We start from the raw sequence: 26,384 nt of genomic DNA, 5'->3' as shown, positions 1-26,384 counted from the left end.
TTAACAAATTCTGTAGCGCAGCAAAAGTTTACTTCAATTCTTCTACAGGTGGACGATCTGGAAAACCATAGCCGAAGGAACAATATCCGTTTTAGAGGTATTCCCGAAAATGTAGAAGACGCAGAACTGAGACCAACAATACATTCTATTTGTAATAAAATCCTGGGCAAACCCTCATCAGCTGAGCTTATAATAGACAGAGTACATGCAGTCACTCCGTATAGGAGTCACCAGGGGTCGGGTCCACGAGATGTTCTTTGCCGCATTCATTTTTTCAATATAAAGGATGAGATTATGTGTCGAGCATGGCAGCTGGGCCAAATTGAACATGCAGGAGTATGGATAATGGTCCTCTCGGATTTATCTAGGAATACACGACGCATGAGAGGATGCATGCCTCCACTCTTAGATCAGATTAAAGCTTCTGGGGCTACATACTCCTGGGGATACCTATACCATCTGAGGGTCAAAAAAAAGACAATCAGTCTTTTCCACTTCACACACAGGATCAGCTTCAAGAACTGTTTACATTTTTAGAGTGTGATCCAATGCAAGTTCCAAATTGGCTGGACCCTACTTGAGCAAACCTGGGTTTTCTGGGGGGGGGGGTTGTGTCTTTGTGTTGGTATTACTTCATAGAGTATATCTATGTGGATCATGTTGGTTTGAGTACTCCATGGATAGTTTTGGAAATTTGTTAGACCCCAGTTTCTATAACAGGCCTAGAGGTAACTATTTATCACTTATGCTCTCGGAGGAGAAAGCACTTTAGTACTGTTTTTTTTTTTTTTTCTTTTATTGTTAGGGTACTGGCAACACAACAAGCCATAGACACCCCTCCAAATAGGTTTCTCCCACTCCCTTTGGGAGAAGTTGGGAGAGTTGTGTTCTTTTTTCTCATCTACTGCTTCCTTTCTGTATCCACTCCGCCCCCCCCCCTCCCCCCAACCGTTTTTTATTTATTTTTATTTTTTTGAGGAGGAAAGATGACATTGTTCCCTCTTGGAGCACAACCGCCCACTCCGGTAAGGTTAACCTCCCCTAATGTGAAGGGCCTCAGTGTCCCCGAAAAAAGGACTAGATTACTGAGAGACTTGACCAAAATGCAGAGTCAGATTGTTTTCCTCCAGGAAACACACTTCCAGGCCGGGAAAATCCCAAAATTGAGTAATAGTCTACCCAGTGGTATATCATAGTTCATCCCCGATATCTAAAGCTAAAGAAGTCAGTATTCTTATAGCAAGGTCTGTTCCATGGTCGCTAGGTACATACATTAGCGATGAGCAAGGTAGATTTTTTATAGTTAAGGGCGTATTCGGAGCTATTCGGGTAACCTTGGTTAATTAATTGCTTTTCTTAAGGTATTTGGTTCCTCTGATTTTGCAGCATAGGGATGGGGTATTGATTTTAGGAGGGGATTTTAATTTTGCATACGATCCACTCCTAGATGTCTCAAGGGGTGCATCTCATCTATCATTCTCTTATTTAAAGCGACTAAAGGCAGAATTAAATCTTCAACTGTTAGATGTATGGCATTTACAACATCCCAATGTCAGAGACTATACTTTTTTTTTCTTCAGTTCATTCATCCTACTCAAGAATCGATTATTTTTTTCTTCCACAAAAAGATCTGGACAGAGTTCGAGCAACTATGATAGATCCAATTTTTTTTGCTGAATATGGACCGGCTCACTTGGATATAGATCTAAATATAGTGGCTACAAGGACCCTGTCTTGGAGGCTTAATGATACATTGCTAAAGGACCCAACTACCATGACTGTGGTTCTAGAGGGGTTTAGAAGAATATTTTAGTCAGAATGACCAACCTAATACGTCTCCGACTGTATTGTGGGAGGCGCATAAATGCTTTATAAGAGAAATCTATCTTAAACACGGAGCCAGGATAAAAAAAAAACTAAGGCGGTGGGAAACTGAGATGTTACTCGTGAGGATTAGTAAACTTAAGTCCATTCACAAAAAAAGACTCCCTAAGCAGACACAGGAAGAATTATGGCAGGAATGCCCGGACAAAATGAAAACTCAATAAACCAACTTTTGACAATAACTATTTTATTGGATAAGGTTTGGCCGCGACATATATTATTGGCTTATAAACATATTTATTCAATAATAAATTACCATACATATTTATTTCAACATAGAAATAACTCAATACCAAATATTTAATAAAATGCAACGCAGCCACTAAGACTCGAGCTGAAAAACAAATCTGACTTTAATAATATTTCACAAAACTGTCCCCAAATGACAGGTCGGGGTTGCTGCAACCCCATTTGTCACAAACCCCAGCACGTGGCCCCGCTCAATACATGACTGAAAAGGGAGGTTCATTATGTCCAAGCCAATATATGATAGGTGTACCCCATTAAACCTATAAAAACCTGAAATACCTCCCTCCAGATCTACATGCCGGTAGGAAAAGCCAAAATCCGGAGCCATAAATTTTTCAATAGCTCTGTTAACCCTTTTCCTGACTTTTTCAAAAAGTTTTAAAATGACAGAATCCAACCAACGCAGTCTCGGAATAATTTCAGAGAAAATGATCACTAACTGAGGGGATGACATTTTAATAAGATGGATCGTATTTTTAATATTAAAAATAAGGCCCAAAGTACGCATCTGACCCACATCATTCCCTTCTAAATGTAAAATCAGAATTTTGGGGGCAGGCCAAGAAAGGTGCAGTGTACTAAATTCAAACAATAATTCCTCCCACCGCATTACCCTTCTGCCAAACCAAAAAACTTGGAACTTCTCTGGGTCCAAACCTAAATTTGAAGTATAAGATCGGTCATTTGCGCGATGATGCGCCCAGAATACGAAAGAGTGTCCAATGATCCAGACCACTCCAGGTACACCTATAATAATTCAGACAAGAGAATTAGGACGTACATATAATTTAAAAGAATTAGATTTCCACCTTCCCAAACTCTTAATACGGTCAGAACCAAAACCCAATTTAGCCACTTCTGTGGCAGCACCTGAAAGAGTGTGATGAAATATTGATTTTCGACAAATTCAATGTTTTCCAACATCTGGACAAAACACCATTAAATTGGAACTTAGCGAGAGGCGACAAATCTTTGTGTATAAAAAGAACAGCTCCCTAAATAGGACGAATGGCCAAATAAGATGACATTCTCATTATTGGGCAAATTGGAGACCCAGGACAAGATAATAAACGTAACCAAGTGCCTTTCCCCATTTGGTCCGTTTTACTAGCCCGAATAAAAACTTTTAAAGCAGCATTCTCTAGAATAATATGTTGCATTTGTAAAAGGCTTTCTTTTGCTAATTGACACAATTTCAGAGATCCGTAGTGCCGAAAAGAAAGCTAAAGTAAATACTGCATTAAAAAGAATTGCTTCAAAAGGAGAAAAACAAACTGAACTGGTAAAAGAGCAAAAAGACAAAAGAATGTCAGGTGTAACCGGACTCCTGTCATCATAACCTGTAGCACTGAAAAATAAGATAAACAGGAAGTCAGATTATTCAATTTTTGAAAAAATGAAATACCAGCTAAAGCTTTATAAATATGTGACCAGGAATAATCTTTGGACATTAGCGATTCCAAAAAGGATAAAACCATTGGTTCAGAACAATCTAAAACCTGGACCTGCATAGAATCCAAAAATTGCAACCAAAGTAACCAAGAGGACCGGTAACCAGACCATGAGGCTGCAGCCAAGGATTTCCGAACATTGTCTGACACTAGACGATTTCCCATAAAAGAGATGGGCAAGACAATCCGCTGTGGGCAAAAGGGAGAAAAATTGCTCCATCTGCGAACGAGAAAGAGCGTCAGCTATCTCATTCTTCTTACCTGGAATATATTTAGCCTTAACCCATATGTTCAGACAAAGGCATTTATAAACTAGGTAACGCAGAAGCGAAATCACAGGTGGAGACTTGGAAGTTAAACAGTTGACTGCAAACAAAACGCCTTTATTATCAGTACTAAAAAGGATCCGTTTGTTTGCAAAATGATCACCCCAAATCTCCAAAGCTACAATGATAGGCAACAATTCCAGAAGCACAATATTTCTGCAGAGACCCCTGCTTGCCCAACTCTGCGGCCAAGAGGAAGCACACCAATGGTCTCCCCAAATTGCTGTGAAACCAACAGAGCCTGCGGAGTCAGTAGATAAGCAGAAATCCCTGTCCAGAACGAAATGCTGCCAAAAAGCCCTCCCATTAAAATGAATCAAAAATTTCAGCCAAACCAGCAAATCTTCTTTCAATTCAACAGTCAATCGAATATGAGCCCAAGAATTCTTATGACCTGACATCGCCAAATACAATCTTCAATAGAAAATTCTGCCTACCGGTAATATCCAAGTGGCAAAGGCTAAAAGCCCTAATAAAGATTGTAATTCTTTTAATAAAATATTCTTTCTCTTAAAAGACATAAGAAGAATTTTAATTTTTTCAATTTTTTCAAAAGGCAATCTAAATTTTCTTTCTACGGTATTAATAGTGATACCCAGAAATTCAATACAAGTGGTCAATAGAACAGTTTTCTCAGATGCCAATGGAATACCAAAATCCCTTCAAGTATCCACAAAAACTTGCAATAATGAAAAACATTGAGAAGTATCAGCTGACCCCATAAATAAAAAATCATCCAGATAATGGGACCCAGATCTAACGGACACCACCCATTCCAAAAATGTAGAAAATTCCTCAAAATAAAAACACGACAGCGAACACAACACCCCATGGGTGAGATCAGATCGGTGGATGTAGTGTGTGTGTGTGTGTCCTGTACAGTGACAGAGGGGACCCGACCGGGGAGAGGTTCAGCACCTACCTGCTGTCCACACAAGAGCACCACTTTTGGCCGAACTAGGAACTGCAGCTTACCTACTGAGAGCAGATTTGGCTGACCTGCCTCTGCATGTAATCTACGTTCATCCTGCTGAACCCATCACTTCGGAACGCCCACCCAGAGGCTGCATCCCATGAACTGAATTGGTGCCTTCCTGGTTACCTTCCAAGCTTGATTGGCTTATCAGGTGTATACCTGTATAAGTCCAATCTTTCTGGTAAGAGACTGGTATTTCTGGTGGTGGATTCTCTAAGTTACTCACTACTCACTCTGATGTTTGCTCAAGATCTCAGTGATTGTCACGTATTTGTTTTGGATCACTCACTTTTGGGACTTATTATGATCTCATGTGGTCCCTTATCATCACATATGGACACTAATTTTTATTGATTTTTATTGAATTTTATTATTGTATTTTTCATATTTTTTATATTGATTATATGTCACTATATTTTTCATTTATTTTGTCATTGACAATATTTCAACTTATTTGATTTTCTGATCATTTTTATCCTCAATATTGTCGATAATTATCATTCTCAACATCAGTTTGTATATAGCGCTGCACATTTTTCTTCCTTTTTATAACCAGGGTAGATAGACATTTTGTGATGAAATGCTTCATCATATGTGAACCAAGCAAAACCCGAAAAACATTTGTACGCTTTCTGAATAATATCAATATGTTGAAAACGGACCGTACTCCTATCCGGAAAATGCTCACAAAGCACGCTAGAAAAAATACAAAAACCTTGCAACCAATTAGAAATAGATTTAGGAATTTGTCTGCGACTGTCCTCCTCAGATTTATTACTTTTATCCGATTTAAAAAAAAAGACTCCTTACTAGATGGTAAAAGTGATAAAATATCCACAAATTCACCTTTCCATATTTTATCCTTAATATTCTGTGGTAAATGGAAACCCAAACGTGACAAAAAACACGGCATAGATTCCTTAACATGATTATCAGGCAAAACGCTAGGAATACCTGTGACCGGAGTCGTGGTACCTTTGGAAAAAACATCCGCATCTGAAATTACCTTTTCTGACCTAGAAAATTTTCAGAAGCCCATATAACAGCAGTAGGATCTGAAGATAATAAAACATTATTACGGGATCCAGATGGAACAGAAGACGCAGGAACATTCTGAGATAAAGAAGTAGTTGTAGCTTGAAAATCAGCCACAAAATTAGACAAATAAGAGGAAAAACTGACTAATCAAACTGAAAGGAAGAGTCTCACCTTCTGCAGCTTCACCTACAGTGCCAGGTGAAACTGGCTGCTGAGATGCACAGAGCACTGGAATGGTGGAACCAGCTGCCCTGGTGTCTTGATGCTCTGTTGCCTGTGCGCTGCTGGGGGTCGCAGTGATCACACTCCAATAGAAATGAAAAAGAAAAAACCGCGCTGCGGAGCAAAGTGTAAAAAAGCAAATTGATAGCAGCACTTAAAACACACCAATATCTGTGTACAAAATGCAAAAAATATAAAAAACAAAAAGTGCGCTTACAATATGATAGTACACGTGAAAATGCAAATAATTAGATGTGCAAAACACAATATATTGAGGACAAACTAGTAGCCCGGTATATCACATATAAATATGTGTATAACGTAAAAAAATCTGGTGATGTCAAAGTAAAACCTGTAAAGGTGGGCAATTATATGCAAATAATAAATATAAAATATATCTAGACAAATATGTGGGGACCGCCAATCACAGTCCATAAGATAAATCAAACAAAATTCATCAGTGAAAAACTTGCATCCACTATACAAACACCCAATGTCCTTAAATATGAATCAAAAGGAGAGAGGGGTAGAGAAGGTGATTCAATTCCACTTGCAGTGACTCCAACGGGTATAGGTAAAGTAAAAGGTGGACCCTTACCCTCCGTGTTGGACCCCCTCGCTGGCGGGGTCTATCAATCATGCAGACTTTATCCTCTGCAAGGACCGTGTTACGATGGACTCTGCAACAGCTGACAGGAACAATATCCTCAGTCCAGACCGGTCCAAGTGATGCGCCTGGAGGGGGGGGGAGACGGCTCTCTTGCTCCCAGAGCGATGGAATGGATAAAGCAAAAAGAGCAGAGAATTATTGTTTTTCCACTTCCTGATTGAGTGAGGCACTGGCGATTTAACCAGGGCCTCACAGATGCATCCTGGAAAGTCCCCGTCATATGGTCCAGAGAGGGTAGTGGATACCCATAGTTATACTCAGGGCAGGGGTAAGGCCTCCATTAGTCAGATGCAGCCACAGGCTATCCATGCATTACAGATCCTGGGAGGTGGGTCCAGGATCTGTAATGCATGGATAGCCTGTGGCTGCATCTGACTAATGGAGGCCTTACCCCTGCCCTGAGTATAACTATGGGTATCCACTACCCTCTCTGGACCATATGACGGGGACTTTCCAGGATGCATCTGTGAGGCCCTGGTTAAATCGCCAGTGCCTCACTCAATCAGGAAGTGGAAAAACAATAATTCTCCGCTCTTTTTGCTTTATCCATTCCATCGCTCTGGGAGCAAGAGAGCCGTCTCCCCCCCCCCTCCAGGCGCATCACTTGGACCGGTCTGGACTGAGGATATTGTTCCTGTCAGCTGTTGCAGAGTCCATCGTAACACGGTCCTTGCAGAGGATAAAGTCTGCATGATTGATAGACCCCGCCAGCGAGGGGGTCCAACACGGAGGGTAAGGGTCCACCTTTTACTTTACCTATACCCGTTGGAGTCACTGCAAGTGGAATTGAATCACCTTCTCTACCCCTCTCTCCTTTTGATTCATATTTAAAGACATTGGGTGTTTGTATAGTGGATGCAAGTTTTTCACTGATGAATTTTGTTTGATTTATCTTATGGACTGTGATTGGCGGTCCCCACATATTTGTCTAGATATATTTTATATTTATTATTTGCATATAATTGCCCACCTTTACAGGTTTTACTTTGACATCACCAGATTTTTTTACGTTATACACATATTTATATGTGATATACTGGGCTACTAGTTTGTCCTCAATATATTGTGTTTTGCACATCTAATTATTTGCATTTTCACGTGTACTATCATATTGTAAGCGCACTTTTTGTTTTTTATATTTTTTGATCACACTCCAATGCCTGTATAATCTTGCTGATCCCGGCGTCGCTCATTGCCTAGGAGACGCTGACGTCAAAGGGGTCCGCCTTCCGTGCCAAAACGAGCCAGCCGACGCTTGTGCCAAGGTGCCAGCTCTGCCCTCCTCTGTGACGTGGACCTGGGCGGAGATGGGCTGAATCTGCGACGTCGAATGCGCCTCCTCTTGTTCGACCGCCCTTCCATGGCTCCCCCTTCCGCTGCGTCACCTGGGGGGTGTTCAGGAAACGGAATCTCTTCACCGAACTCCGCCTCTTCTTCCCTTGCACCTCCGACATCCAAATGATCTTCCAGTTGATCCACGATGTCTCCAGCGGTCGCTCCTTCAACTTGACCCACAGGTAACTCGAGGCAGCGCCGGATCCAACCCTCTCCTTGCTCCACTGCCACCTGCTCCAAAAGTTGACGAACGAGGGTCTTCATACCGCCGAGGAGTATCAAACAAGCGGATGTATAATAGCCCTTCTGCCGCGTATTATAGCGTGACATTCCGGTGTTGATCCTCTTCAGGCGACTGGCCCCGGACCCTGTAAACTAGCCCTTTATATATTAAACCCATGTTTCAGGGGGTCATATGACCCCAACTGACCTATCCTAACCTTTAGGGTTTTTTTCTCGAATCGTCTTCCAGGGCAGCATCCGAGAGATAGGCTCCTCCTCCCTAAAACAGGAAACACATTAGTCCACCATTATAAATTTCACACTCTTACCTGTGTGCCTCAGTTGTTTGTGTTTCCTCCGGACCCACAGGAGCTGCAAGAACGTTTGTTATTTTATTTTCACCTGTCTCTGTGCTTGTTGCAGGAGACCCCCTGCCAGCATCCCATACAGCCCAAGGGGCTTTGGGAGGGCGAGCAGGCGCAGCACTGGGCAACATTGCTCAAAGCCTGAGATTTCGCCCCTACTGAGGGGTCTGCAATCATCCCCCAGGCTGCAGGAGGACTCTGTCATCCCCACCCCATGCCGCTGTTAGGCCTGTGTATGCTTCCGCAAGCACCCCCCTCTGGCTTTCCGCAGAATCTGGAGCCCGCCAGCGGGGATGGATACATGCATAGATGGGCGCCCCCCCCCCCGCAGCCGCCGCCGCCGCCGCCGACCGCTGCCGAAAACCTCAGCAGCAGAGGGTCTAGCAGGGAGGGTTTTGCACCTTCTAAATTAGGTCCCTGGTGGCTGCGGCTGTCCCCCCAAACGAATCCACCGCTCTCCGGGCGGCGCAGCAGCGTCCTCACCGCCACAGGCCGCTACAGGAAGTCGGGGGTGTACCAAGATGGCGCCGAGGAAGTTCTGCTTCCGGGTTGGCGGCCATTTTCCCGTAGTCTATCTACTGCGGAGATAGAGCAGGGACACCTAGGGGCGGGAAGTTTAAAAAAAAAAAAAAGAGAAAGAAAACAGAATACAAATAGCAAATTTGTTCAATGCTACCCTTCACTACCAGCAGTTACTCTACAATACAGCGGCATGTGCAGGTGTGTCCACCAACCTGCACGGGGTCAGCCGGGGGCGGGGCCGGAGCTTATGCAGGAAGCAGATAAAAAGGCCTCTAAGCAGAGGATCCTGGTGGCTGATCATGTCTGACGCTTCCCCACCCTGCCCTGCAGATCCTGCAAATCAGGACAGCTCCAAGGTAAGCCAGAATATTCTTGAATTATCTCTGTCTTAACCTCTTTACTGCCTATCTACAGGCAGTTCCTTTGACCACCTAAACTCACGGGGTTTTTTTGTTCTCTATGCTCGCTTGCAGGCAAAGACCCCTGAGGAAAGGAAGGCTAAAGGCAAAACATGTGCCTCATGCAGCCACAGGCTTTCCCCAGATTGGAAAAAGCCCCTGTGTCAGAAATGCTTAGACAAAATGGTGGCAAAAGAATCACAGGGATTTTTGAAAGACCTGCTCAATTCTTTTAAGAAAGAAATTCAGAGCACCATGGCACCACTACGCTCAGCTATAGAGAAATTAGAAACGCCAGCAAGTGTCGCTCAGGCCAGTATCCCATCTACCAGCGGAACACACATTCCAAGGGAGAACAAGGTACAGGCAGAACAAGAGGTGGATTCAGATGAATCTGAACAATCTGAATCAGAAGACGGTATCTGTTCAGACTCAGAGGAGGAAGGGCATGGGAAGCAGGGGCGGCAAACCTAAATCCGGCTATTGCTTCCACCTGCACAGCCCGAACCTTGCTAATCTGGCTAACCCAGCTGCAAGATCTATTGGAGAACGACACACCCAGGGAGGAACTAATTAAAACCATCCCCACACTAACTAGAGCGGCAGCTTTCTTGGCAGATGCTTCTGCAGAAACTGTCAGAATATCCTCTAGGACCACGGCACTACTAAACTCGGCCCGCAGAGCCCTGTGGTTAAAATCCTGGGGGGGGGATACACCTTCCAAGAACCGTTTATGTGGCATACCATTCACTGGAGACCTACTGTTTGGTCCCGAACTAGAAACAGTCCTGGATAGGACTGCAGCAAAAAATAAGGGGTTCCCTCAAACAAAGAAGAGACAAGGGAAGGCGCCTTTCGGCATTTCAAGAAATTCAATAAGCCAGGGGCAAAAAAGCACTGGGGTCAACAAAACAAGAAAGGCAAAGGTGAAGTCATCCTCAAGCCTAATACCCAAAAGAACAAAAAACAATGACTGCCTTCAGGTGGGGGGCAGATTGGCGGCTTTCTCCCACCAATGGGAGGAGATAACAGAAAACAAATTCATACTGCGCACCATAGCGGACGGTTACGCAATAGAATTCTCCAACCGCCCCCCAACCAAATACTTAGCGACCATGCTACCCAAGGACAGCAATCAAGCAAAGGTGTTTCTAGAATCCCTACAGAAACTATTAGATCAGTAGGTGATTTGTCACGTTCCCCAAGAGGAGGAACAAAAGGGCTTCTACTCACACATCTTCGCAAAAAGAAAACCATCAGGCAAACTAAGGCTGATACTAAACCTCAAACCACTCAACCGAGGAATAAGACAAGAGATTCAGAATGGAATCTATCTATTCAATCAGGAACATCCTACCGCAGGAGACATTCATGGCAACACTAGACTTACAGGATGCCTACCTACATGTCCCCATAAGGAAGGATCACCAAAAGTTTCTAAGGTTCGCAATCCAGGGGTCAGCAGCTACGCTGCACCTACAGTACACAGCTCTCCCCTTCGGAATCTCCTCAGCTCCAAGAATATTCTCAAAAATAATGGCGGAAGCGCTAAAAGGTCTAAGACAGGAGGGTATTGGAATAATACCATACTTAGACGACCTCCTGTTCTTTGCGGACTCAGCAGCAATCCTAGAAAACAACCTGCGCAAGAGTATGATCTATCTGCAAAACCTGGGATGGTTAATAAACGCAGAGAAATCGCAAATGATCCCAAGCCAGAGAGTAGTGTACCTGGGATACGTGCTGGACTCCAGACTGTCAAAAATTTTCCTAACAAAGGAAAAAGACGTAAAAATGACACAAGCAAATACGTCCCTGCTAAGGAACCATTCCACAACGATCAGGCACGGAATGTCCGTACTAGGACTGATGACGTCTTCCATTCCAGCCATCCCCTGGGCACAAATTCACATGCGACCCTTACAGAACTACATTCTGTCCCAATGGGATGGCAGGCAAGCATCCCTAGAAAAATCCATTCCCGTCCCCGCCACAGTCAAACAAACACTCTACTGGTGGCTCAACCCACTTCGGGTCATCGAGGGGCGCAGATGGGCTCAAGTCAATCCAGTCAGCATCACCACCGATGCAAGCGCCCTAGGATGGGGAGCCCACATGGAAGGGCGGTTCTCGCAAGGGAAATGGACACCCAAATGGGCACAAGCCTCCTCAAACTTGAGAGAGCTGAAAGCTGTGGGGGAAGCGCTAAAAACCTTCAAGCCTGCATTACAGGGGAAGGATGTAAAGATACAATCAGACAACGCAGCGACAGTCGCATACCTAAACAGACAAGGGGGCACAAAATCCCAAAAACTGATGAGACTGACACAATCTATCCTACTGTGGACAGAAGTGAACATAAGATCGATATCCGGTATTCATCTAAAAGGAACAGACAATACAGTGGCAGATTTCCTGAGCCGGAAAACGATAAAACACACGGAATGGTCGCTAAACCAAACAACCTTCACTCAAATCACCCAGAAGTGGGGAATACCCGAAGTAGACCTATTTGCTTCCAGGGCGAACGCAAAATCTCCGATATTTTTCTCCCTGGACCCTACAGATGGCAACAGCGGGGTGGATGCTTTCAACCAAAACTGGAAATGGCATCTGTGCTATGCATTCCCTCCAACTGCCATAATCCCAAAAGTAATCCAAAAAATCAAGGCAGAGAAAACAACAGTGATACTAATAGCACCACACTGGCCCCAGAGAGCATGGTTCAGTCATTTAAAAAATCTCAGCATACAACCTCAGCTGACACTGACGGACCGCCCGGATCTACTGTCACAAGGCCCAGTCAACCATCCGAACCACAAAATCTTGAAGTTCTCGGCTTGGTTACTGAGAGGGTAAAACTCCAGAACAAAGGCCTGTCAGACAGAGTAATCAACACCATCTTAAACAGCAGAAAGCCGGTAACGAGAGCCATCTATGAGAAAATAAGGAAAAAATTTGCTTCTTGGTACGAAGACAGACCAATCTCCAACGGTGGGATAATTCCAATAGTTTTGGACTTCCTACAAGATGGTGCAGACAAAAACATATCACCAAGTACCCTGAAAGTACAGGTTGCAGCACTTTCCTCGGTCATGGATACTAGACTAGCGGAAGACCCGCTGATAAGACGATTCCTCATAGCTCTTAAAAGATCCAAACCAGCCAAATTGTACAAAACTCCCACCTGGGACATGGGCACAGTACTTAAGGGCTTTCTTTCCCCTCCGTTTGAACCTATCGAGGACAGCTCAGACAAAAACCTCACGTTAAAAACTGCGCTCCTTCTGGCCTTAGTATCCGCCAGAAGAGCGAGTGAGATCCAAGCTCTATCTTCAATAGAACCATACTGTCTAATACATCTGGACAAGATAATTCTCTCTCCAGATCCGGCCTTTCTACCCAAGGTCTCTTCTACATTTCACAGAACCCAAAACATCGTCATACCCTCACTTCCAACAACCATGGATAGTAGGAAAAGAAACATTTACAGCAAACTTGATGTAAGGAACACGCTCATAGCGTATCTCGAAAGAACAAAAGAATGGCGTAGAACGACCTCCCTCTTCATCCTCTATGCAGGAATCAACAGAGGGAAACAAGCTTCAAAAAGCACCATCAGCAGATGGATAAGGATGGCCATACAGATTACCTATAAGGCACAGAATCTCACTCCACCTAGTGAAATCAGAGCGCACTCAACTAGAGCCTGGGCAATCTCTGCCGCAGAGAAAGCAGGGGCAACTCCGGAGCAGATCTGCAGGGCAGCGACATGGTCGAGCTTCAGTACTTTCGCTAAGCACTACCGCATAGACCAGCTGTCTGACCAAGACCAAGCATTTGGTCGTAAAGTGCTCCAGTCTCTAACCCCACCCTAGTAAGTATTGCTTGATATATCCTCTCGGATGCTGCCCTGGAAGACGATTCGAGAAAACAGAGTTAGGTACCTGGTAACTCTTTTTCTAAGAAGTCTTCCAGGGCAGCACTAGTTCCCACCCTTGAAACAACAAAAACCAGGTACAGAGGGGGAGCTTGCAGCTTACAGGGAATTCCTTCGGTGCTTTAACATAACTGAGGCACACAGGTAAGAGTGTGAAATTTATAATGGTGGACTAATGTGTTTCCTGTTTTAGGGAGGAGGAGCCTATCTCTCGGATGCTGCCCTGGAAGACTTCTTAGAAAAAGAGTTACCAGGTACCTAACTCTGTTTTTTTTTTTAATTCTAGAATATTCCAGGTCAGCTGACCTGGAAAACCAATCCCAGGCTTTCCCACTGATTCCTCACAGCGGGGGAGCCTGGAAACTGCTCCTACCACGATCCCATAAGGAAAAGGGGAGCCTTAAGACAGGCTAATCCCCTTTCCCCCCATTCTCCCTACGTCAGCAGTATAATCAAATTGCTAATTCAGAAGTAAGGGAGAAATTGAGTCGATATAAACAGTCTATATATGAGTATGGAAATAAACCGGGTGTTCTATTAGCTAGGGCACTGAAAGGGTCACAAACGAAACCACATATCACTCAAATCACAGCCGACTCTGGCATTAAGTTGTCAGATTCTGCGGCTATAGCTCAGGAATTTCAAAAATTTTATGGGAGGCTTTATAATCTGCAAAATACTCCAACCCAGCAATGCTCTACTCGGGCAGATTTGATATCCTCCTTTTTGACAGCATCAGGTATGCCCATACTTCCGCTGAAGGTGTGTGCAGGGATAGAGGCCCCTATAACAAATATAGAATTGGCCTTGGCAATAGAATCCTCTAAACCAGGGAAGGCCCCCGGTCCCAGTGGGTTAAATCTTATATACTATAAAACCTTCCAGGACGTTCTCTCTCCTTACTTTCTACGCGCTTACAACTTTATCTCAGCTAATGGTAAGCTAACAGAGGACGCTTTGAGGGCCCACATTATTGTTTTTCCCAAGCAGGATAAAGATTATACTCAATGTGGGAACTATCGGCCTATAGCACTTTTAAATGTTGACTTAAAATTATTTTCTAAAATCCTAGCAAATAGGTTATTGCCACACTTTCCTCATCTTATTCAAGCAGACCAGGCAGGTTTTATCCCACAGAGAAAGGCCAGGGATAAAACTATAAGGACGATAGACTTGATTCATATTGCACATTCAGAAAACCGACCCTTTCTCCTTTTATCAACAGATGCTGAAAAGGCATTCGATCAGGTGAATTGGCAATTTCTTCGATTTACTCTTAGACATATTGGCCTGGGGGAATGAATGCAGTCATGGATTCAGGCATTATATACTGGCCCTACTGCGGCCGTGCTGGTCAATGGGTTCCGTTCAGAGTATTTCTCTTTGTCAAATGGGATGAGACAGGGTTGTCCTCTTTCTCCATTAATGTTTGTGTTAACCCTAGAACCCTTTCTCTGCAAAATTAGATTGGAACCCCTGATCAGTGGACTTCAGGTTTCAAATACGGAGCATAAAATTGCCGCATATGCGGATGACCTTTTATTTTTTTCTTACCAACCCGGAGGTTTCATTACCACGTTTACTCCAATGTCTAGCTCAGTATAAGGATCTTTCTAATTTCTCCATAAATGATGCTAAATGTGAAGCGATGAGTATCCTCCTTTCCAAGGAATGTATTGTTAACTTACAAGGTGTATACCAGTTCAAATGGGTTAAGTCCTTTTTGAAATACTTGGAGGTCAAATTGACCCCGGATACGGCCCTACTATATGGGACAAACTTCTGCCCATTATCGAAAATGCAATCACATTTTCAACTATGGCAGACCCTTACCCTCACGTGGTTTGGATAGGTGTAATGCTTTTAAGATGACACTGCTTCCTCAGATCTTCTATTTAATGCAAGCGATACCTATTAAACTACCTCAAGCTTTTTTTCTCCCGTGCCAGACACTGTTAACTAAATTTCTCTGGAGCAGCAAAGTCCCTAGACTTCGCTACTAGTTGTTGGTTTTGCCTAAATCACGGGGGTGGTGGGGGGGGGGGGTTTGGTCTGCCTGACCTGATCTCTTACTATCGAGCCTTACACTTGTCTAGAGCGGTGTCATGGTGCACTTCCTCACAGACTATACTGTGGGTACAAGTGGAACAACATGCCTCTCCGATTGTTTAGTCTGCACTTCCATGGGACGCTCATAAATACTATCGGGGATTGAAGAGGCATCCTACAATTGGGGCTACTATTGCAGTTCTTACTCATATATTTTCAACAAAAGGCCTCTCTCCCTACCCATCCCCATTAACACCAGTGATCCAGAATCCAGATTTCACGCCCAGGCTTGATAATAAACAGCTCTGGCGGTTGATAGGAATAGATAGAACTAGATGCATGCATTTTGTTACCCAACAGGGTTGGATGTCAACGCAGGACCTCTCCACTCTTTCACAGCCTCCCGTGAGCCCTTGGTCTGTCTTTCAATTGTCACACTTTTTAAGGTCTATAGCAGATGCGGAATTATATGTAAGGCCACGGACACCGTTTGAGCGTTTATGTGCGGAGGGGGAACATGTATCACACATGTTGTCACTTTTGTATAAACAGATTATTCAGCCTCCAGAAGGCCAAATTCCTGCGTATATACGCCGCTGGGAAGAGGACCTTCAGATTTTTTTCACAAGATCTCAGATTAACAGGATTATTCTATTGGCTCATAAATCCTCCATAGCAAGCCGCTTTCAAGAACAGGGTTATAAGTTATTGGTTAGGTGGTATAGGGTTCCTTCCCTAATGAACAAATTCTACCCGCAAATTTCTAAGTTATGCTGGCAATGTAATAAAGAGACAGGGACATTACTACACATTTTTTGGCTGTGCCCTTTGATTACAGCATTCTGGAAGGATGTGGGGAAGATTATTAAGAAATTGACATTTGTTGACCTTGGTTCGGACCCTTTGGGCTATCTCTTGCATTTAAATGAACAACCCCTTCATCACTATAGAAAGACGCTGTTAGCGCAAATGCTGAATGCTGCCCAGGCATGTATTCCAGACTTATACTTCTCTGAAACATTGGTTCTCCAGGACAGATGAAATTAGGACAATGGAATTTATGACAGTGTCTCTCCATGGTAGAGAGGAGGAGTGTAGGGATACCTGGCGGCCATGGACGACCTTTTCGGGTACTCCTCAATATGTTGATTGTATTTCTGGAGGATGAATTTATAAGGATGAGCTGGGCCCTGATGGGGGAACCCTGGGGGGGGGGGGGGGGGGGGAGCGGTGAAGGTTTTGAGTTTGAGTTAGTTGTTTTTTTTTCTTTCCCTCCTTTTTTAGTAGATTTTGTTTCTGGACCCCCATTGATAGGGTCAGAAGAAAGGTTTCTCATTTTAAAGTAGTTAAGTTAAGGTATATGTAATTTAGGTTAACAATTGCAGTAATTGATGCATAATGACATATTTTGGAGGTTACTATTTGATTTGAAGTGAATTTGCACTAGGGTGGCATATTAATTTATATTCTGCATTAATCTCCTATCTTTAGTTTATAAATTTAATATGTGTCAATTTTGGCTTATTAGATTTATATGCTTAGCGAAGTTGGTTTTGTAATAGGTTTATTTCTTTGTTTGTCTTTTTTTTTTTTTTTTTACATGATTGGCTATAATTGGAAAAATCTTTGAATAAAGAATTATACGTAAAAAAAAAAAAAAAAGACAATCCAGATTGTCAGCCCACATGCTGGAAATTCTATGATAATTATCTCAGATATAAAAAAACTATGGGAATTCCCGTTACTAATAAAGTGCACACTGGGCAAAGGTAGCAATTGCCAAATTTGTATTGAAGACAAAAGGATATCTATATCTATATTGAGGAAATACTTGCTGCTTTAAATCAATGACCAATTACAATACACATGATTATAAGGAGATATTACTCTGCTATACACGGAAAGTTACCTCCATCAAGATTGATAATCAGTGTCTAGCTTGGTCCTTTTGTCTTCAATACAAATTTGGCAATTGCTACCTTTGCTCAGTGTGCACTTTATTAGTAATGGGAATTCCCATAGTTTTTTGATATCTGAGATAATTATCTTTATCATAGAATTTCCAGCATGTAGGCTGACAATCCGGATTGTCTTTTTAACAATGTTTTGAACATGTTATATGTTTTATGTTTTCTAGTATAAAGGTGTCTTATTTAGGAAGTCTGTCATTGATACAGATTTCAACTAATAAATTATTCGAATCAAACTGCTTGGTCTATGGTACTTTTCTGAGGTGAGTGGCCGTTTCACCTGAAGGTGGTGGACAGGCCTTTTTTTCAAAGTTTAAGATCCTTAAATGACCCGTAGGAGAGTCATCTTTGGGCATATCCAATATTAAATGGCCCATTTTGGATGAAAATTTTTGCATGCTGTCTTTTTTGTTTTTTTGGAGGTTTTTATCTACCTTCTTAGTACTTTGTGCACATTTTTGGAAAATGTATTGATTGGATGTATTGATTCATTATTTGTATGTTGAAAGCCCATTCTTTTGTTTGCTGAAATTGATGATATATGGGGAATAGAATAAACGCACCATTTACATTTGTTTCAATGAATTCTGTATGATCTCCAAAGCCTTTTGACAGAGCCCCTGGCAGTGGGTCCAAGCCCCCCCCCCTGCACTGCAAGGGTCATAGCCTGGTTCACACTAGTGCAATTTCAGATGCATGACAATAGAAATCAGATTGTTTTTAATGGTGCCTGTTCACATCAATGCAACACAGCAGGGCACTATTTTGTAAAAGGGTCCTGTACCACTTTGGTGCGGATTCAGTGCTATTTTGGCAACATAGAATATCCAAACCAAATCGAAAATGCATCCAAGTTGTACTGCACAATCACACTGAAAATCATTTCAATGCTCATTATGCTGAGGGGTTACTGTGCAAGCCATTTTATTGACTTTACACGCCCGAAGCTCCAGTTGGTGGGTGGAGCCTTGGCATCATCACACACAATATAGGCCTATTAACCCTTTTGTTGTAAGCTGATGAGGTTGGAGCACAGTCAGAGCAGGTCGCAGATTAGAGGCAGCTACAGGGGACAGGAGTAAGGCAAGTATTTACTCCCCAATCCTCTGACCTTAGACTAAATTTAATTTTCCTGAAATTGTGCTTTGTCAGATCAACTGATACAAATTTTAGCTGATAAATTTGATCTGGGTATTTACACATTAATGACCTCGAACAGTTTTAATTCCTTAACCATTTTGAATACTGATAGTAAAACTACCTCTCTTAAAATAAAAACAATCTTCTCTTCTGTCCTTTTAAACTTATTTGCCTGATTGCCTGATCTTTATATTTTCATGTTAATTAGAATACCTTAGAATACATTTTCTAGAACTAAACAATCCTGGAATATTATTTTTCATTAACTACTCTAATTTTCTATAAATGAAAACTCATAGCACTCAAATTTGCAATATTTTATTTTTATTTAGATACATCAAAATCAGAAGGCATTGGTATTTGGACAATTGTAGGTAAGTGTTGTATTTACCTATAGAAACTGTATTTTTGCACCATAATGCACATTAGGGAAAAATAAATCTGACATTTGTGTTCTGATGCATGATCTATTAGGGTACTTTCATACGGGTGGTCCGCCCAACGGACTCCGATTTGCTCAGCGGGGGATCGAGCTCTGATCCCCGCTAAGCAGGCGGATGACAGGTCCATCTCCGCTCACTGTGCAGAGATGAACCTGTCAGTCTCGTTCTCCTTTATGGAGAGATCGGATGAAAACGGACAGGCGGTTAGATTCGATCCGATCCGCCAGACGGATGTAAAATAGGGTCTTCATCTGTCTGAGTTTCATGGACAGGATCAGATCAGATAGCAGCGGGTGTCAGCGGACATGTCACAGCTGACAATCTACTGCCCCATAGGAGTGAATGGAGGCTCCGATCAGGTCTTCCTGAAAAACTGACAGGCGGACATGATCGGAAAGCCTGTGTGAAAGGGGCCTAAGAAGCGTGCTCCATGTTAAATAGCAAGTCTCCTGCCTAGCACAAATTGAATCATAAGCTAGCCATAGGGTGGGTGGCAAATGTGCAGACATTGGTTCAGGTTTTAGTTTAGTTTTGTTTTTCGTTTTTTTTACCAGGTGGTTTAATAGACATGCATGTTCTAATTGCCAAGCATGCATGCTGTTTATTTTTATGAAGGTAACAACGGAACATCCCTAGACTCTGCCAGCTCATTGTCCTGGGATGTAATAGAGATTAGTCAATATTTCACAAACCATTTTATTTCCTCAAAGAAATGTTAGCTTAAATATTTGGAAAACTGGCAATAGAAGTGAGGATCTATAACCTGATCTGTACAATAGATGTTAGCACATATCTATTTCTGTCTTTAGTTTACAAGCCAGAGCTGGCTTGTTACTACTGAACATGTCATTTTCTTGAGTACTTAGGATGTGGAGATTACTGTCTGTCCCCCAGATCAACATCTTGCTCTATAAAAAGTCCACTTCCTCCTCAATGACATACATGACATTGAGGTCATGTCTTCTATTACTTATAGCAACAGCAAACATTCTATATGTAGCGCTACCCCCGGAAGAGCCGCTTAAGTATGTTTGGTTGCGTACTCTGCCTCTCAACCCTAAGAACAGTCTCAGTCCCTCTTGGCACACCTGGCAATAGTGTAAGTGCAATGACCAATGACAAACACACATGTCATTAAAAAGCACAGAAATTGTCTTTACTGCAATATTTCTGTGAATATATATATATATATATATTCAAGTAATCGACTGAAGAGCAATAACTGAGATTAAGAGCAATATAGCTCAATACTATATTCAGGCTGCTCTTATTGGATTCCAACCCCGAGAATAACCCCAAGAGCAGAGGCAACACTTCAGCAATGGCAACTCTATATCAGATTGGTTACCTCTACATAAATTTGCTCTATGAGTCCAGGCAGGAGGAGAGCAGAGGAATGACCTTCTCTTATGTCAGACCTCTCTCTTCTGTCCCCTAACCTCGAAACGCGTCAGCCGACTCTAAACACTCACCTCAACATGAGCTTATGTTTCTTTTAACCTAATTTTAATTTCCATGCTTTACATATTTTGTAACCTGTTTGCATGATATGTAGTATTGGTATTATTTATTCGCTTTTATTTTCATATGAATAAATTTTACACTTTTTGATGTGAGAAATTGATCAGGTGCCCTTCATCCATCGTTCTCCATACTGCAGACATGATACAGGAGATGGCCAGAGACTGCAGACATGATACAAGAGATGGTCAGAGACTGGGGACATTATACAGGAGATGGTCAGTGACTGCAGACATGATATAAGAGATGGTCAGAGACTGCAGACATAGTACAGGAGATGGTCAGAGACTGCGAACATGATACCGGAGATGGTCAGAGACTGCAGACATGATACAGGAGATGGTCAGAGACTGCAGACATGATACAGGAGATGGTCAGAGACTGCAGACATGGTACAGGAGATGGTCAGAGACTGCGGACATGATACAGGAGATGGTCAGAGACTGCAGACATGGTACAGGAGATGGTCAGAGACTGCGGACATGATACAGGAGATGGTCAGAGACTGGGGACATTATACAGGAGATGGTCAGAGACTGCAGACATTATACAGGAGATGGTCAGAGACTGCAGACATTATACAGGAGATGGTCAGAGACTGCAGACATGCACCAAGTAGCCAGCATTGGGTTCTAATGCGCTGCTGCTGCTGCCATGGAGACAGAGACCAGCGCTGTTAATAGCGGTGCCAGGACAGCAACCCTGGTTGTTCGCCCGCTGGTCCACTGTCGGAGGATTCTCCCATCCACCTGGAATGTGTAGATGGGGGAATTGGATCTTTTTTTTTTTTTTTTTTTTTAGTGTAATGACCAAACGAAAAAAAAAAACGATCAATATATGGGCTGCATAAGTGGCTTAGTGCTAACTGGATCTTGGAAGAACAGAGTGGGGAAGGGAGACAGATTGGGGAGAGAAAGGGACAGTTCAGTGATGAATGTGTAATGAACAATTCACTCACTCATTCAGGGACGAGGCTGGAAGTTCACACAGCTTGGAATGTGGAGCTGCTGACTGTTCTTCATATCTCCCACGCACACACCCCCCCCTCCTCTCTCTCCTCTCTCTCTCTCTCTTTCTCTCCCTCTCTCCTTCACAGCTGTGTCGGGATAAGAGAGTGGGCGGGCTGGGCAGACACAGGGGGAGAGAGGAGGAGGAGGGGGGGCAGCTGTATGCATCCTAATCTCCGTCCGTTGCTGGGAGGGGGGAGTGAGCTTCGCTGGGCTGTGTGTGAGACGAGTGTCAGAGACACTCCGCTCAGCTGCAGCCACCGGCCCCTAAATGTACACACTGATTCTCCTACGGACGGAAGAAATCAGTCTGTAACCTCAAACTGTCACAGGGATAATGGGGGGCTGGAAACACTGCAATGCCCTGGACAGTGCAGGATCTTCAGGGACTTCGGCAATCCCGATTGTTCCGCCGCTCCCACAGATGTGATGACAGCTACAGTGATCTGTCTCACAGCTCCGTGGAGCTCTGCGCCCTGCACATCGGGGAGATGAGAGAGGACGTTGTCCAGTGTCTGAGGAGGGAGAGAGCGTGGGTGGGGGCAGTAGCTGAGGCTACATCTCCCATTGACGGGGAACGGCGCCAGGCTCAGCCAGCCGATCGGTGGCTTGTCATCTCCAGCAGACACTGGAATGACATCATGCATAATCAATTACGGCTGGATGCCGAATCGGGAAGGGCGGAATTGTGATGCATCGATGCGGCGATCATTTTCAACACCCCTAGTATCTGCCATACCTGTAGGCTCCGTGTGCTCTCACTCCTGTTACCGCCACTACATTCATCCACTGCGACTGGATAATCATCCCTTAAAAGTATATACACTGTTATGCCCCGTACACACGGTCGGACATTGATCGGACATTCCGACAACAAAATCCTAGGATTTTTTCAGACGGATGTTGGCTCAAACTTGTCTTGCATACACACGGTCACACAAAGTTGTCGGAAAATCATTCTGAACGCGGTGACGTAAAACACGTACGCCGGGACTATAAGGGGGGCAGTAGCCAATAGCTTTCATCTCTTTATTTATTCTGAGCATGCGTGGCACTTTGTGCGTCGGATTTGTGTACACACGTTCGGAAATTCCGACAACGGATTTTGTTGTCGGAAAATTTTATAGCCTGCTCTCAAACTTTGTGTGTCGGAAAATCCCATGGAAAATGTGTGATGGCGCCTACACACGGTCGGAATTTCTGACAACAAGGTCCTATCACACATTTTCCGTCGGAAAATCCGACCGTGTGTACGGGGCATAAGAGTATAGTGAGTCAATTTAGAACCAGGAATAAAAGTAAAGATTCTTCTTAAAAAAAAAAAAGATGATTGTTTTTTGATGGGCAGTTTTTCTTTTACTGAATAGGTTTTTATGCAGGTAGTGTGGAAGCAGTGTCTCAGAGGTAGGAAGACATCTGTCTTGAGAAAACAAACAACAAACGAGTAAAAAGATTTGTTTTACCCCTTTCTGGCAAAGGAGATCATGCTTCCTATTGCTACAAGCAATCTTATCCCAATGGCTCCCTTTCAGAGAAGTAGGAGATGCTATAGAATACCAGGATGTTTAGTGAGGAGGTAGCATGATTCAATAAAGTCCCTTTTTTAACCCTTTTGCTGCCAGAGCCATTTTTGCACATATGTAAAATTGCACATTTTAGACCTCAAGATTTGTTAAAACCCCAAATTATTATTTATTTTCTGAAAGCAGAAACCATGGAGAATAAAAAGGTGGTAGTTGCTGTTTTTTGGGAACATATAAAGGATGAAGTTACTTTGAATAAATTAAAGTATGTTACCAAACATGTAATCTTAAGATTGAGCGTGCTTTTGAAACAGCAGCTAACTCTACCAAATTTTGTCCATAGGCGATGCTTTCAAAGCCTTTAAAGGTCATTAGTTTAGAGTTAACCATCGATGATGGCCCTAGTGTTATCACTCTCTGGCGTGTGCAGTGATACCTAATGTGTACTGCAATTGTTGTTTTACATGTAGGGACACGTTTCTACTTTAATGTGCATGTGGTACAGTGTTTTTTTTACATTTTTATTAATTTTTTTTTTTTTAACTTAAACCTTTTTTACTTTTTACACCCCTTTGAAGCTGATCAATGACAGATCATGCTTGAACAACATCTTTCCCAGCAACAGCAGGCAGGGAATGATAGCACTGAATCTGGAAGTAACAATATGCCCGTCACTTCCAGCTTCATTCATGGATATTTGCTGATCTCCCTCCATTCTACCTGCAGGCACCTGCCATGACCATGCCAGACCAGCAGGGGGATAGCGAAGCCCAGTTTAGGTGGGGGAACAGTACATTCTCTGGTCTGTGGAAGTGATTAGGCAGCCTTACAGCCACTCAAATCACTTGCAGCAAAAAGCCAACTGTGTAAACAGGTTTACTGTGTAAACCAAGGTATTTATTCATAGAATACAAAGCTTTCCATGAATGGCTGAGCAGTGCTCAGCCCGACTCTTTTGTGTTCTGGGGGTGGAACAGGAAGTCCCCATCCCACTGCCAAAACACAGCACTGTATACTATATGTTGCTGGGGCTACATACAGATAATACAGTGCACCGAGTAAGCGCACCTGTTAGTGCAGTAAATAGTTTGTTTGGCCAAATAACTACGGTAACTGTTTAAAGTGATATTAAATATGGAGTTAGGCTTTAAAGTAATAAATACCCTTCTTGGAAGTAGGAAACCCGTTGTTTTAAAAAGGCATTTAATACTTTGGAAAACCATTTCTAATTTTAATTCAGATTATAGATGCTTTTAACTTCTCCCAGTTTCAGTTGTGCTTGCTATGGAGAAGGAAGTGGAAATGTATCAATACTCAGTTATGGAGCATTTGTGTAAATCTCATAACCAGAGTCAAACTTTATCCTCAACAATATATGACATAATTATGGTTATCAGTAACATATACAGAGATTAATGGTAAGGTGGAGTGGTTTTATCCTTTTTGTACTTTTTGCCCCTTTTAGTCACATTTGTAGTTAAGATCCAATACAAGAACATGGGAAACACACATATGGGGAGAGATAAAATTGCTGCACACGACCCCAAATAATATATTATGGGAAGGTTCCCCCAAAAGGAGTTTAAGCAGAGAGGTAAATTAATACAATAATTCAAAAAGAATCTGTGGTACTTATTATAAAAGTTTTTATTCACATACAAAAGTTTTCATGAAAGTTAAAATATAAGCTCTGAAATGTACATGGCTTTAAATAGTCGAAGTCAGGATATGACGAAACGCGTCAGGGCGTGGCCTACACAACGCCGGAAGTGAGGTTTGCGTTCCACCACAGCCCGATCTACAACCAGGAAGTGATTCGTTCCCCTGGGCACCGAGCCGGCTGAGCTTTTGAATGGTGACACGCAGCCTTTTCTATTTTGCTTGATTGACTGTTTTACATGTACGTAGATAGATTGAGGGGTTTTTTTTTGAAGATTGTGGGTTTTTACTTCAATAAACAGAATTACACTATGTGCACACTTTTTTTCTTTCTACTCATCTGTGTGGAGTTGTGTCCCCCCCCTGAAACCCCCCGGAGTGGTATTGAGAGAGAGGTGTTGAGGAGATCTTTCTGCTCTTGGAGGCTTATATGATTTGCAGATCTGGTGAGTCTGACCCCCTAGGGGGAGAGTGTCAACACAGGGTGAAATTCTACTGACCGGTGGAAGGCGCACACTGGGATATGGCTGTATTGTCACTTATGGACATTCCTCTGACCACTTCACGGACTCTCTACCTCTCTGTTTGATGTTTTTTATGCGTAGTTGGCCGCATGATTTCTTTTATATTTTTGCTCAACATTAGCGCTGTTTTATAGTGTATGTTTACTTCTATAGTTTATGTATGCTATTATTGACATCTTCATTTTATAGTCTTTGGATTTTATAAAACGGCTGCTGTCTTTCTAAGCACTCAGTTTGGATACTGAATGTCTTTTACCCGTTATCTTTTCCAGTTTGTAGTTCTATCTCTGTTTAACATTAACTTATCCAGTTGGCGCTGAGCGGTGTGCTGCAGGCCCGAGCAAACCTATCCTTGTATTATGTCTTAAATATGTCATAACTGACGCAATTCGACCCGTTTTGTTGGGGTCTTCTTCAGAGGATAAGTTTGCTGCAAAGAGACTATATTTAGTATATCAAATTTGGAAAAATGCATGACCGATTGTATAATTGCAACAATGACCATCTCACTTATGCCTCGTTTCCACTGAGCGGATCGGTTCGGTTTGGTTCGGTACGGTACATTGCCCTGCGTCCTCATTTAAAGTCCCACTTAGTTGTTTTTAGGCCCTTAAGCTTTAAAGCGGTACGGTACACTATTTTGAGTGTTTCCATTATGAAAGCGGCCCATACAACCGAACCAAACCGCACCATTCTGGGTCCTGCTTCAGATGTGGGGCCATAGAAAATGGTACGGTTTGGTTAGGGCAGAGCTACGATACATTACACTGATTGGCGGACGTGTGACGCCATGCTAGGCATTTTTTCTAAACCCACGTATGGCCCCTGGTGGTCCGACTTGCAGTGGAAACGCTCACCTGAATAGGCCAGACCATTCTAGGCCTTCCAAACTGTACGGACCCGAACCGATCCGCTCAGTGGAAACGAGGCAATAATTACCTAAGTGCATG

General features: G+C 43.0%; 1 protein-coding gene across 1 annotated transcript in view; it reads left to right on the top strand.

Annotated features, from left to right (window-relative positions):
• LOC141128475 (C4b-binding protein alpha chain-like) overlaps window positions 1–26,384 on the top strand; it is a gene marked incomplete in the record, with an annotated part of 860,616 nt that overhangs the window by 789,195 nt on the left and 45,037 nt on the right. The window contains 1 exon segment of the mRNA XM_073615781.1: window positions 19,090–19,131. Within this exon segment, the coding sequence (XP_073471882.1) occupies window positions 19,090–19,131 (42 nt within the window).

The sequence above is a fragment of the Aquarana catesbeiana genome, linkage group LG02 (genome assembly GCF_042186555.1).
Source record: "Aquarana catesbeiana isolate 2022-GZ linkage group LG02, ASM4218655v1, whole genome shotgun sequence".
Taxonomy (NCBI): Eukaryota; Metazoa; Chordata; class Amphibia; order Anura; family Ranidae; genus Aquarana; species Aquarana catesbeiana.
This window is presented reverse-complemented; position numbering and strand designations above follow the sequence as displayed.